General features: G+C 38.6%; 1 protein-coding gene across 8 annotated transcripts; it reads right to left on the bottom strand.

The window, feature by feature from the left end:
• On the bottom strand, positions 1 to 13,779 carry LOC5520024 (EF-hand calcium-binding domain-containing protein 4B). 8 transcript variants are annotated; one of them, XM_032364895.2, is made up of 21 exons: positions 12,774 to 13,775; positions 11,696 to 11,851; positions 10,839 to 10,929; positions 10,379 to 10,474; positions 10,012 to 10,083; positions 9,147 to 9,262; positions 8,891 to 8,962; positions 8,612 to 8,669; positions 8,241 to 8,252; positions 7,199 to 7,246; positions 6,051 to 6,220; positions 5,622 to 5,720; positions 4,890 to 5,041; positions 4,689 to 4,760; positions 3,657 to 3,793; positions 2,795 to 2,945; positions 2,642 to 2,723; positions 2,361 to 2,475; positions 1,793 to 1,903; positions 1,091 to 1,167; positions 1 to 819 (listed from the first exon to the last, which is right to left on the bottom strand). In XM_032364895.2, the coding sequence occupies exons 1-21, from the start codon at positions 13,442 to 13,444 to the stop codon at positions 729 to 731; spliced, it is 2,649 nt and encodes an 882-aa protein (XP_032220786.2). In that variant the 5' UTR covers positions 13,445 to 13,775; the 3' UTR covers positions 1 to 728. The 8 variants fall into 8 exon arrangements, 7 of the variants coding, with proteins under 7 accessions (XP_032220786.2, XP_032220787.2, XP_032220788.2 ...); XM_032364896.2 differs by having other exon boundaries at positions 2,795 to 2,942; XR_007307155.1 differs by having other exon boundaries at positions 757 to 819; positions 1,736 to 1,903; positions 12,774 to 13,779.
• Between the last annotated feature and the right edge of the window lie 527 nt (positions 13,780 to 14,306).

The following is a 14,306-nucleotide window of genomic DNA, read 5'->3' as shown; positions in this document are numbered from 1 at the left end:
TTTTTCAATGAGGTCCACTTTAATAAATATTTTATTCTAGACATTTTTTTTTATAAACATACATGAGTTGCTGTTGATGTATACTATCAAGGGTAAGGAGGCTAATTGATGAAAGGTAGCTAGAAAAATTGACCCCACTAATTTCAAAAGTGTGTTATTTGCTGTACAGTTTTATGATCTTTCACACCATTATGATATTTTCATAACAACACTTGTATGTTACTTATCTTATTTCTTTATTAAGTAAATCTTGTTTACTCTGGTTAGAGTAAGGTTTTTCAAATGTCTAATAATTAGTAAGGCATGATTACCTATCAACCAGTATTCCATTGTATTATTTTTAACCCTACAGCATAATGTGATTAAAAATTGGAAATATGAAAAGCTTTCAGGGAAAGTAAAAAGACTTAGGATCCCTATTCGGTATCTACAACAGATCCTATTGTTAATTATCTTAATTATTGTACCCAACAATAAATAAATACTCAATTAAAAGCTTTATAACATTTTAGAGCATCAATTATTTTGCTGCACATAGTACAGTTTTTTTTGTCTCCTGGACTTTAGACAAGTAAAAGATAGAAATAAATATCTCACAGTAGAAAACTGCAAAAGTATTGCTTGAATTTATATTAGTTATATAATCTACATTCCATGGTATCTCAACATTCTAATAGTGGACATTTTACTAAAAATGCTTAGGTTCCAGGAATCCTTTTATAACCTGACTACGATTTGCAGCATTTCTTCTTCTTCTTGGAAGTATTGGCAAGGGTCAGAACACTTTGCATCATTTGATCTTCACGAGCTTGTAAAACTCTAAAACACATTCAAACCCATTAATCGAAAAACATCCAACATTAGGAATAGAGGAAATTAAATAATGAATTATTCAAATCAGCAATTGAGCCCCACCCTTCCTCCCCAACCCCGAATCCCTCTGAATTCTTGGAAGGGCTGTAAAGGGAAGGGGGGAAATTTCCATCAAATCAGGTTTACACTGTATGCCAATTCTCAAAATCATTTCAATTTCTATTTAGTTGACTGCCAGCTCTCATGTCTACTGAAGGGAGATGTAAGTCATACTCACTCCGCCAACTTGTACATTGCCTCTTGAATGTTGTTGCCTGTTTTGGCACTTGTTTCCATGTAGAGAGCATCATATTGCTGTAGATAATCAGCAACAAAACGTCAACAAAGAGGTTCAACCTAATGTTTGGAGCAGTGATAGCTAAGAACTTGAAGCAGTGTCATCTCTGCAATTATCATACCCAGATGCCCCCAACAAAGGATTTGAAAGATCTAGGTAGATAATAGATAATATTAGTAGTCAGACTTTCCATTGAGTGACTCTGAAACACTGAACAAGTCTAAGAATCGATCTAAAGGAAAAGGAACGCAAAAAATAAAAATCCTCAGTTTCCTCATCTGGTATCCTGATAATTCAAAGTGCTGCATCGCTTACATTTGTCAAGTTCCGTCTGCTTTCTTAATTCGGGGTGTTGCTTACATTTGCCAAATTATTCCCATCTATGCATTTAAATACTCAATTAAGGTTGTGTCTGCATTTTTAAAATCTTTCCATCTATGGTCTCGACTACGCAATCGGGTTTGTGCCTACATTCGCCAAATTATTTCCATCTATGCTTTTGATTAATTAATTGCGGGTGTTGCTTACATTTGACAAGTTCTTTCCATCTATGCTGTTGATTACTTAATTGCGGGTCTTGCTTACATTTGCCAAATTATTTCCATCTATGCTGATGATTACTTAATTGCGGGTGATGCTCACATTTGCCAAGTTCTTCCCATCAATTGTCTTGACTACTCTGCTCTCCTCGTCCTCTGCAAGGTCCGTCTTGTTCCCCAGTACCATCTTTGCAACTCCCTCTTCTGCCCCCTCCTGCAACCAGTATTCACAATGGCAAATTATTTTATATTTGCAAGCAGAGTTACTCAGACGTACTTGTATTTGGCTTTGTTACAAAGCAAAGACGTGCAAAGGGGTATCATTTGCAGCTTGTAAAGTGTTGCGAGGGTGTTTTCCAAAGAATACTAGGCAGTATATGTGACAGGTTTTCAAGCATTTAAGTATAACATAAACAGAAAGTTCGAAATGTTTGGTAGGAATTCTGTTTATTGTGTGGTGTACACACACCTATTTCAAAAACGTTGCAAGTGCAACAAAGGCGAATGGAAAATTGCAGTTTATTGCCAAATTACTTAGGCTGCGCCATATTTCAGGACTGTAGCAGGGGGTGGGGCACTGTTGCATTAGGAAACAACAGGTGAATTTGATATAGGGACATCCCAAATAAGAAGCTATGCCACTATCTAGTTTTCACGTTATTGCTCCTCACCTCCACACTAACCATCCAACTTTTAAGGTTGGTGAAGGAAGATTCGGCTGTGACGTCATAAAATATCAGAATGCCGTCTGCCTTACGGAAGTACTGCTTGGTAATGCTTCGGAACCTGAAATGAAGAAGAAAGGTGAAAAGTTTTAAAATGAAAAGCCACAAAAGCGACAAAGGACTGTATAATCATCCTTGACACGCTTCAAAGATCGAGTATATATGGTAATGAAACACAGGAGAACTAGTTAACGATATTATAACGTTAACAGAAAACAAAACCTGACCTCTCCTGTCCTGCAGTGTCCCAAAGCTGTATGGCAATACACTGGCCATTGACATTCATTGTTTTTATCTGAAAATCCACTCCTGGAAAAAACAAGTGTAAATCAATTACGATGCCAAAAGTGTAGTCGTAACGTTACAAGAGGCGTCGTTACCTATGGTAGCAGTGAAGGATGGCTTCCACTGATCGTGACAAAACCTGTGTAGGAAGCTAGACTTGCCGACACCCGAGTCACCTATGAACACCACCTTGAACACTCTCTCTGGGGTTTTCAACCGAGTCGGGGAGGCTTGCGAAGCAGACTCCTGAAAAGCACAAAGCAAACTGACACATTCTGCAACAGAGATCTTACACACTACTTTTGTAATTCGTCAAGTCCGTTGTTCCCAACTTGCTGTGCAATGCCTTTTGTTTTTGTTTTTTTAAACTCATTTTTTAAATCTAATTTCAAATGACTATTCCTGTATTATTTGATAGTTTTAGAAATAGAATGGATGACAGAATGTAGGATGGATCAGATTTCACATTGTTTCAAGCAATTTAGTTCCCCACTGAAATGAGTCTTATTTATAGAGGGTTTTGTAGCTTACGAAATCGTGCAACGCGCAAGTCGGATTAACAGTCGCTTTAATAAGCAGCACTTTTTTTTGCCAATAGCTGGATTCATTCGCAAGATGGACAGCCTCAGGGGCGGATCCAGAATTTCAAAATGGGGGGTGGATACTGGCCGGATAGACGGCTATAACTGATCCAGTGGTTCTTCTCTTGGGAGGTCACATGGATCTAACAATACTTCATGCTAAATTGGATATGTCGCGTCAGCAAAGTCAAGCAGGCGAAGGAACATATGGACAGTACCTCCCGTCCATCAGACATTTATTTTCTTCAAACAAAGTGATTTTTCAATTTTTTCTACTCAAAAGAGGGGTGGATATCCATCCAATCCACCACCCCTGTATCCGCCCCTTCGTATCATCAGTATGGTTATATCACTCAAACACTGTTAAGAAACGTACGTGGTATGCCTCGTCATCCTTGCCTACGGGCGCTGTACGGGGGGATCGCGGGCACGAGGAATCGCTTTCAAGTTCTGACGATGAATTGAACGCATCGGAAAAAGCACTTCTTTCATCTTCAGAGCTACGTAGATCGGCTGTCGGTAAATCATTTAAGATCAACAATCAATGAAAGTCAACAAACCACACATTACTGCAAATTCTATACGGTGGTATTCTTATTAAAGCACCTTCGGGATCGAGACAAATGGCCGCTTATTGGAGGTATCTTGATACAGCATTTTCTATAATGGCCGCTGAATATATGTTGGCCGCTTATAGAAGAGGTACAACTATAATTCTTGGCATGATAACCTTCACTATTCTATGTGCTCGTTTCGATTGATCTACACGCAGCCAGCATTTCTTCACTTCATATTCTATCTCCATTATCATGGACAACAACAGATAAACATGGATGGCAGCATTGATATAACCTGCGGCGTAGCCAGGATGTTTAACAGGAGGGGGCCCAAAAGGCCCTTTCAAGGAATTTTCCCCTGTATCTTAGATAATGTATAAATGTACTGTATTTGTGGCTTCTAGAAAGGGGGGGACTGGGTCATCCCCCGGCTACGCCCCTGGATATAACGATATAACTATCGTATCACCACTTTCTATAGAAGAAGTTTAATCTTCCTCATAGAAAGCATCAGCAGATTTCAATCAACTTAACATATCACCACTACCATCATAATCACTATTATCACCACCACCATCATATAACTATCGGATCACCACTTTCTATAAAAGAAGCTCAATCTTCCTCATAGAAAGCAGCAGCAGATTTCAATCAACTTAACATATCACACCACCATCGTTATCATCACTACCATCATAATCACTATTATCACCACCACCATCATGGGCATCATTATCACGGCCATTATCAGCATCACCATTATCATCATCATCGTCGTCATTTTCATCATGAATCAGTGGCCTTGTTTACACCAATCGTGATCTGCATTCTTGTTATCTGCTAAAACTCACATGAAAGAAGATCTGCTTTTCGCTGTCGGAACTCTTCCTTATCTTTTTCCTCTTTCTCCTTCTTGGCTTTTTCTGTTAAGTTAACAAATGGCAAGCATTGTCAACACAGTAGAAAACGTTATGTTAAAAGTATTGCGGGTTTAGAAACAAGAAGGCATCTCATCCAATACTATTTGGTGGAATCGATGCCAGGGGCCTTACCAGACTCCTCGAAGGCCGCCATGATCTTCCTGGCCCATATGGGCCTCTCGGGTGGTTTGTCATCAATGATCTTCGCGAGCTCCTCGTCTCCCTCAAATTCTACTTCGCGGGTCAGTGCAGACAGCTCTAGGGCTTGGTCGCTCGACGACAACCTGCAAATCCCACATGGAAGCGATATCAGTGAAATCCTTGTCATATATAACCTTGGAGTAGGATGCCTTCCTATTATTCTGGAAGGTTTTGCAAGGATCTAGAACAGGAGTTTGTAAAAGGATTTGGATGTTTAGCAGTAAGTACTGTACTTGGTTATACATTTTTTATTGAGTTTAGAAGTCTTAAGGAAAAAGTTTAACACGGCGTTACTTTCGATATCTTTTTTGCTGAAATCGCACTTTTTTATGTTTGTTCATATATAATTTTGCAATTTGTTGAAGTTCTCACCACTATTTAGGTAATTAAAAATATTTATATCAAATAAAACAGTTTTTAAACCTTTTTAAATAGATCTCTTTTTTGGTTTCTACTTGTTCGCTGCGCCAGAACCACAATTTCTGACTACAACGAGATAGGTATATTGATAGAGCACTTCGCTTCCCTCTTGCGCTTTCCAATGTTTTTTTTTTTTTATATATATATCTGCTATCATGACAATGCTGACCTTCTTTGGTCATGAGACAAAGAGATTTGAAGCCCCACAGTACGTATATAAAGTCCTGTTTAGTCCTGCCTTACCCCTCTACGTTGCTACTATAATAGTTGGCCAACACGTTGTTCTGTTTCTTCATGCGACTGCGTCGTCGGGAGGATTTGCGTCGAGGCTTGTTTCTCTCACTTCAGACCAGATTAGATAGACGATTGGTCAGGTTACAGGTTAAAGACCCACAACAAATGGTCACGTGCTCACATCCCAAAACATGCACTCTTAAAATTAATTGTAATTTGTGCGCGGGGATTAGCAAGGAGTCTTTGTTCTTTTAAATACGTTCATGTAACACGCGGATTTTATTTCCTTTGCTTACTTTGTAAACTTAAAGGTTAAATGATGTTATACCAGCACCAAATGGTTAAGATGGATTATTTCGTCAGCATAGTTTATTTTCATTTAAGTCATTTTTTTTTTCATTTTATTGACTTAAACCGTTAAAAAGCTTTTACATCTACCTGGATCTGTGCAGATTAAACTCTTCCCCAGTCTCTCCCTCTTCGGCAATGCTGCCAATTGATCCCAGCTGGCCCCGCGGGCTTGTTGGTGACGTCGCGCCATTTGAGTTCTGTCTCTTGTCCCAGTACTTGGACATTTTTGAGCCCTGACGATTTACTTTCTTCTTACCCTGGGTAACAGCAGACAACAGTTATACCACTTACTAATGGATTTTACCACAGCCACATATACCAAATAACCAGGCGGTGCAGCTAAAATAAGAAACAGGGCGCAAAATTGAGTAAAATAGATTGAGTCTGAGGACTGAGGACTACAAAGAAATTGCAAAGAAAAAAACGATAGCAAATAAGAGCGACAATGGTCAGACTATCCAGACTGTCACTTTTTCTCATCTGGATGAGATCTGAGATACATTTTCAAAAAAGTCATCATACTGTTCAGGATCGTAGGAGGAGGCATGATAAGAAAAAGCAAACAAAGGCAGTCTTGAAAGGAAAATAGAGTTGTCTGTCTCAAATAAGCCCCTTTCAACTGCTACGGCCCTGTTTATAATTTTAAGGAAAGAAAGCGAGCTTTCTCGTGTGGAGTTGAAAATAGTTTAATTACTCCTAGCTTTTTTCTTAAGCTAGAATGTGTTAGGAGTGCAGTTAGCTAGTATTAGTTTTTATTAGTATTGTGCACCGTTAGTAGTAATACTAGACGGCAAGTATTTCGGTATTATTTCCACGAGCATGTTATCGGAATGTTTAAAATATCATTTAACCAACATTACTAAATAAAACTAGTTTATATGGTTATTTTATATTGAGACAGAGTTATTAAAAAGAGAAAATTTGGTGATGAAAGCCGATGAGAGTTTCAACTCATATGACCGTTTCATTGTTCCGCTATTACGCATTCCGTTTGTTTTGGGCTTGTCTGTGTTTTTGTTGTGGTCATTTTGTCGTTGTTTTCTTTTTTTCTTGAGGGAGGGGCATTTAGTTGGGAAATGTAATGTCTTCGAATATCTCATATTTTTTTGTCGTTATCCTGTAACGGTTAAATATGTTTCTGCACTGCGCAATTGTCAGATTTTGGTTGGTTGAAGAAGGTCCTCTTATTGCCGCAATAGTTGTTGTAGGGTGTCATGTAGGGTGTCATGTATTACCTCAGCCTCTTCTATCTCGTCGCCCAGGCTGCTTCCGCGATCGCGCTTCTGTTTTAAGGAACGGTTATTATTTAGATATTTTTATTAAAATATCATATTCATTTAGCTATCGTATCAAAATAGCAACACTCACAGTTTATAACACCGGATCGCGTAAGGTTCAGACTGTTTTTAAAATTTTAAAAATCACATGTAAATGCTTTGAGTTTACCTTCATTATTTATAATTCTTAAATTTCATAATAACTTGAAACCTTTTTACATATTCTAAAATTGTATTAAATAAAAAGGGGATTTGCTAGTGGAAATGGTTCCTCCGTAGTATTATCTCGTATGCAGCATGTTATTTCATCGGTCTAGAGTCGTTCTTTCTTGCACGATACACGATTTCTGTTTTTTCATTAACTTTAAAGAAAATTCACCTTAAGAGTTAATTTTCATTATACAACCAACACTGCGTAAAACATACTTATTATCATTATCATTTTTACAAAGCGGCATATGTAACGTTTAAAACATTTCCATTTATCCACATTTTTTATTGTTGGCAGCATTTTTACACCATTATAACATGAGCGACAAAAAATAATAACTCTTCACACACCCTCTCTAATGTATGTTCATGCAGTAGCGGATCTAGGGGGATGGTTTAGGGGGTTTAAATCCCCCTTTGGACTGCCAGAAAGCCATATGTGACAAGAAAATTTACCCCCCCCTTTGTCACTGAGCCAAGCCCCCCCCCTTAGCAAAAAGCTTGATCCGCTCCTGACATGCGACAATAAGTATACTTTATTCGCAGTAATTGCATTAGGGACGACGGCTTATGAAACAAAGTAAAAAAAACATCAGCAGTTGAGTTAGTGTAGCACGGAGAGCAACACAGCGTCACGTGACCGCAAGCCACCATACAAGGGTTTGATTGACAGCATCTTGCTGTATGCAAATGTTCAAATTGACGGACGTGCGGTTGTGGTCTCGTCGTTGCCCTCCATGCTTCAATGTTATGTGCAGTTAGTTAATTTAAGGTTACCATGGATACATACGGTCATTAGCATCTGCAATTCCGACGTTCCCATAGCAATAAAAAAATAAATAGGTTAGAATGTGCATGCAACACCCAGTTAGCTCATTAAAATAACAATGATCAATTCTGTACTCTCGTACTCTTCTGAACGGGGTCCACGTAGTGTGTCACGTGTCAGTGATGTCACGTGACAGCTGCACCACGTGCTCGTCTCGTGATTTTCATGTTGTAAATGGTACCATCATGGTGTAAAATACCATACAGTGGTGTAAGTAGTGATTGCATCATTTATGGAATACGTGAACGTAACACGAATACTATCAGAACACATCAAATATTGAATGGTCAAAATGGTCATAAACGCGAGTTGATCACGTGGTAGTAGCTTACCGCTTGGTGCGCAGCTTCGATGGCGTCACGGTCGTCACGCAATTTCTGGTTGATCTCTCTGTACGAGGAAGAAAGTGATCGAGTTATAAACCGCGACCAATGCATGGTAAGTAGACGGTAGCCTCCTCTGCAGGCAACTTTACTCTGTCATGGCCTTTATTGAGATTAGGGGAGATTCCGAGAAAAAAGCACCGAAAAAAGCTTTTTCTTTCCAATGAGAAGTGATACCTGCGGAGGAAGCTAAGGGGACGACTGGTCTTTCCCTCCTATCCGACTTACCTTAGCATGTCCAGCTGCTCAATCAGACTTTGTTGTTCTCTCTGCATCCCCTCTGTTACCCTCATGGCTGCCCTGCAAATAGGAAATGCAGTTGAAATTTCAAAACTCTTTTCCAATACCATCAATTTCTGGTAGCTCTGTGACTTGCATAGTTTGCGGCCAATTATGTTTACCCCCCCCCCCCCCCCCCATCCCTCGATCCGCACCTGTGAATGTCAATCCTTGCAGCTACCCTAATATTTCCGAATCTTTTTACCTCGCTCGTTCTTTCTTCTCCTCGGCAGTCATTGCTTGAAGCTGATGGACGTAGCTTCTCGTGTCTTCAAGGGATGACACAGAGCTGTTAAGCTGCTCTTCTAACGTCCAATTTTTCTGTGATTAACAAGTTCGAAATCACATTATACCACTAGGTAAAATCAAAAAAAGGAATGTATACTTTCCTCAATGTTCCGTTAAGAACATCGATTTTTGCCCGCACGATGTGTCTTTGTTTTATTTAAAAGCGTACAAAAATAAGAGGCAGTGACTTAACTTCACCTTGATTTGCTTCTTTTTTTGTTAAAAAAGTGGGCGGGGTCAAGTCCACACATAGCCCTCCATTGGCGAGGCGAGTCCAAAACAAATCAAGTTAAAGTACGGGAACTAGGATACTTTGTCAGCGATTTCTTTATAAAATAAACAAAAATAAATCCCCAATTTGTGTTGAATATTTAACTAAGCGATAAAATATTTCTAACCTTAATCCGAAATGTCTCTCTTAGGTTCTATAAATATATAACCTAAATACGAAGTTAGGTTCGGAGAGGGCTCGGGCTTGTCACGAACACTAAAGAGGCTATGGTTACACAGTACCGTTCAAATGTTTTGAGACTTGAAAACAACGATCGCTAGGGTTTTTAGACAAGAGAAATAGAAATATGACAAGAGGCAACCTAAAGGGATTTCGCTAACTCAGAAGGCAGGAGACATTTCGGATTAAGGTTTGAAATATTTTATCGCTTAGTTAAATATTCAACACAAATTGGGGATTTATTTTTGTTTATTTTATAAAGAAATCGCTGACAAAGTATTCTAATTCCCGTATCAAAGGCTGTTCTGGTTTCGTTAAGCTATCAACTCACCTCTAACAGTTTTTCGTTCTCCGTCTTGATCTCCTGTTCGCCCTTTTCCTTCATTGCGATTTCATCCTCGAGCTAAATGGGAGTACAAAAAAATTGGGGCTTCCGTTAGTTTAGTTTGTTTTTGTGTGTGTTTTTTTGAAAGACAAATTTATGTTTTTTTTAATAACAAAACTTGTAGAATTGATTATTTCAACTGTTCATTTTGCTTCTATCTTGATTTCAATTGTTTATTTTGCTTCTATCTCTTACGCGTTCGTCTATGACTATTTCCTTCCTTTTCTTCTCTTTATTCCTTGCACAGTTTTTAACTTTACAGACCTAATGCATAAAGCATAATGACATGAAAATGAAAAAAAAATATCTGCACCTTTTTCTGTTTGTTCATCATCCATTGGATCTCCATTTCTTTTCTCTCAAGCTCGCTCATGAGCTCTGTCTTGATTTGCTTCTCACGCTTTTGTTGCTAAGAAAAAGCAAAACATAGCCGTTTCAACAGTTACGATGTACCGGTGGGTCTAGGTTGTAAAGCATTAAGATGAGTGAGAAGTGGAAATGAGGTGCAAGGGAAATTATGGGGGGAAGTATCTAGAAGAGAGTGAAAATTCATGACACAGTCCCCCTCCTAACCCTAAATGATTCTTGGAACTAGTTTTGGTGACTCTCATGCTCTACCCTTGAGTCCCGGAGGATGCACTTTCGATTAAATAACATTTAAAAGGAGAGACTGACCAATAGTCCTCCCTTTCTGTTTCCTTGCCTTTGCCCTCTAGCTCTAACACAGTCTCCATTATTTCTGTCTGATGTATTTGATGGTGACCACACCTTACCTCTTGTTGGTAAGTGTCCCGGACAACTTTGATCTGTTGTTCCATCTCCTCATACAGCTTTTGCACCTCAGTGTCATGAGAGTTCATTTTACTGAAACAAATATTTATGATGGTTAATCCAAACAGTAAGCACTCGGTCATAAACATTCCTCCTCTTAACTTGGAAACCATTAGGAATAACATCCTATAATAATCCTACAATAATCCAATGTAACATATGTCTACAAGACGATTAATAAAATAAACTCATCTGAATACCCCCCCCCCCCCCCCCTCTTGGTTTTCTCCCGTAATGGGACTTACTTATTTCTATTGTGACATTGGCAAATTTGAATTGGCAAGATTGGGTGAATTTTTTTGTTTTTTTTGTGGGGAGTGGGATGAAGCAATTTTTTATAGAAATTAGGCGTCATGTTAGCTAAAAGCTTTGGTGGAACTGTTTTAAATGTTTGCTTTAATTTTGAGAGAATGTGTAAGGCAAAGAAGACATCTCCGTCTGTTTACCTTTTCGAATTAAAATAATCCGTTGTTTAATCCAGCTTGGCAGAATAGAATTTGTCAAAATAAATCAGCTTGAGTTGCTCAATAATTTTATCTATGTATCTTTAATTTTTTAAAAAGAAAGAAAATCATCAAGCAGTATTAACTCGAGTTTGACAAAGCTTCTTACAATAGAGCAGTAGTTATGAAATTATTGCCATTATTCTCTTAGATAAATACTTAAAACTTTTTCTGACAACAGACATAAATTATTCAGGTTATGTAATTAGATTTAAGCCAAGGGTATTAAAAAAAACTGGCGTCACCTGTAATTGTGGGTCACTCTTTGAAATAATGTTTGCAAAGCGTCAGCTCACCTTTTTAGCGCAGTTTCCAGTTGCTCGGAGTCATTTCTTGCACGGCGAATTTCTGCCGACACTTTCGTGAGAAAATCCTGAAATTTTTGTACAGCTCTGCTGTCGTTGTGCTGAAGTGACTCCCAGAGATCGCGAAGTTGATCTTTGGATAGAGCTCTGAGAAAAGAACACGTTTTTATTTTGGGAAAAGCCATTCAACTGTTTTCAAGGTCGAAAAGCCATTTCGGTGTTAAAACAATTACTTTTCCAATAAAACATGTATGAGGTTGGCGTAGCTTTTATAGAACAAACAAAGAAAAGTATAAAATTGAAAGTAAACAGATTAACCTTGTACTACGCCAAAAAAATATTTATATTATGCATTGTACGGTTGTATTACTGCATCGAACAGCGAAACAAGTCGAATCGTAAATTTTTATCTGCCACGGCCGGTTGTTGATTTACGACATCTGATAACCGCCGACTGAATAGACGACCATGATTTGATATTATTCAAAAATCAAGATTGCAATCAAGACAAAGACTAAAGATACAACGCAATTATGGCTATTATTCTGACTAATAAATAGAATAAAACGTAATAAAGGCTGCGAGTAACGGATGAATGAAAATGGCTACAAGAGTGAAGTAAATAAACCTGCTAAACGCACTTGGTTGTTGTTACAGACGCGACAGGTTTCTTGCGAAATTTAGATAAATTCTTATCTTGTAAATATATGTATATCATGATCAGGATCTCGAACAAAGTCCTTAAAACTGAAAACAGGTGGGTCAGTTAAACAGGGCGTTAGAAAAATAATTAACACTTTTACCTACATGAGATAGTCTAATCGCTCAGTATGGCTCCAAACTAATATGTAATTGGAAACGATTTATAAAATATATCTGACGCACATAGAGAAAAAATACGCACAAATTCGCATAAATATACCAGCAGGATGTTAACAAGGGTCGATCCTTGGAAAAATTGATGGCAGAGATTTGAACTCAAGAAGCAAAGAGCCAATTAACAGGTTTACAAACCCGACCAAAACAAAAAGAGCAGCCGACTAAATCAATTAAAAACAAATGCAATTACCCTGATAATACGTCCTCGCCGACAGTTTCTACGACTTCCGAGAACATCGGGTCTTCTTGTACCGTCGGGGAACCTTCTTCGGAGGAAATATTCTCAAATACATCGCTAGATGGGTCTTGATAGCCGTCTAAGTTGTCCTGATCCTCAATAAATCCATTGCTTTGCTCATCTTCTGACTCCGCACCGCTTAGAAACTTTCCAAATCCCAGAACGAATTCATCCAAAGTGAGGCGACCATTGCCATCCTGATCAAGTTGATTGAATATCAGGTCTAATTGGTCAAAATTTAGACTTAAATCTACCGCAACTCTGTGCAAATCGGTCTTCGTGATATAACCTTTCCGGTCGGAGTCACACAGGTAAAATAATTCCCGGCCCGGATCACTTGTTGCGATTTCGTCTAAATCTCCATCATTATCGACACCATCCAGACCCAGGAATAAACCAAAGCCTGCAGTAAACTCTTCAAGAGTTAAATAACCATTTTGATCGTCATCTAGTTTAGAGAATGCCTGCTGGACTTGGGCAGCATCTAGCGGCAACTCCAAATCTGTGATTACGGCAACAAGGTCATTCTGTGTAATGTAGCCCTTGCTTTCTTGATCACACAGGCTAAATAACTCGGTAGCCCTCTCTCGGAGCGTGTCCCTCCCTAGCTTATGGACAGACATCTTAAAGAGCACTAAAACAGCTTCGAGGCATAACTCGTGCTTCCATTGTACGCGTATTTATAACCCAAACGTGAAGCCAATATTTTCTAGTGTTGGAGCACAACTGATAAGGCAGGGTCCGAAACCAGCTTCGTACAAAAATCAGATGTTTCAGAGCTTGGACGAAACTTAGATCCTGGACGCCACCATTTGAATCCTTGTCCGTTATTTTAACGCAAGCGTGGCTTATGTTTTCGGCTCGAGTTGCGAGTTCGGGTTTGCATATTGATCGAGCCAAGTAAACGATGGATGCATGCTCTGCCGGTCGGTGTTCATGGTTACGTTACAAATTCTACTTACCAGGGGTGGGTAGGGAGGTAATTAGAACTGTTGTTTACCAAATCTGTATCCTGATAATACAAAGAAGAGAGAAATAGTAAGAAACCTTTCATTAGCGCAAATCTTCATTTCTCATATTTATTTTCATTGTAACTTTTAAAATTTAATTCTGGGTGTTTGCAATGCGAAAAATAGACACCCACATTATATTTACGCAACCTGCAAGTCTGCAGTTTTTGATTTTCATAAATTAGCTCTTAGCGATAAGGATTATAATCCCTTAGATTATATTCAGACCCGATTTTTTTTAGACTTATGGGTATCATTTTATGGTCATTAAAACTGCAAAATTAAAATTGTATGGCTCATATATTAATATCACCCGGTTCCGGTGTTCCTATGTAAACACAATACGAGTATTTCAGCACTAAAGGCCCCTATACTTGTAAATCACAGTGTTGTCACGTGCCAATAATAGCCTCGGTTCAACTGTCATATGGTAAGGGCATAATAAACGCTAATTTACTAGAACCCGACGACAGAC

The sequence above is a fragment of the Nematostella vectensis genome, chromosome 3 (genome assembly GCF_932526225.1).
Source record: "Nematostella vectensis chromosome 3, jaNemVect1.1, whole genome shotgun sequence".
Taxonomy (NCBI): Eukaryota; Metazoa; Cnidaria; class Anthozoa; order Actiniaria; family Edwardsiidae; genus Nematostella; species Nematostella vectensis.
This window is presented reverse-complemented; position numbering and strand designations above follow the sequence as displayed.

What these genes read in the sequence shown, in the direction of transcription:
- LOC5520024 (XM_032364895.2), bottom strand. Translation starts at nt 13,444, where the DNA reads ATGTCTGTCCATAAGCTAGGGAGGGACACGCTCCGAGAGAGGGCTACC. An exon ending in AAAAGCAGATCTTCTTTCAT is followed by an intron (nt 3,794 to 4,688) that starts GTGAGTTTTAGC and finishes ATTTACCGACAG; the next exon opens with CCGATCTACGTAGCTCTGAA. An exon ending in ATCCTTCACTGCTACCATAG is followed by an intron (nt 2,724 to 2,794) that starts GTAACGACGCCT and finishes TGTTTTTTCCAG; the next exon opens with GAGTGGATTTTCAGATAAAA.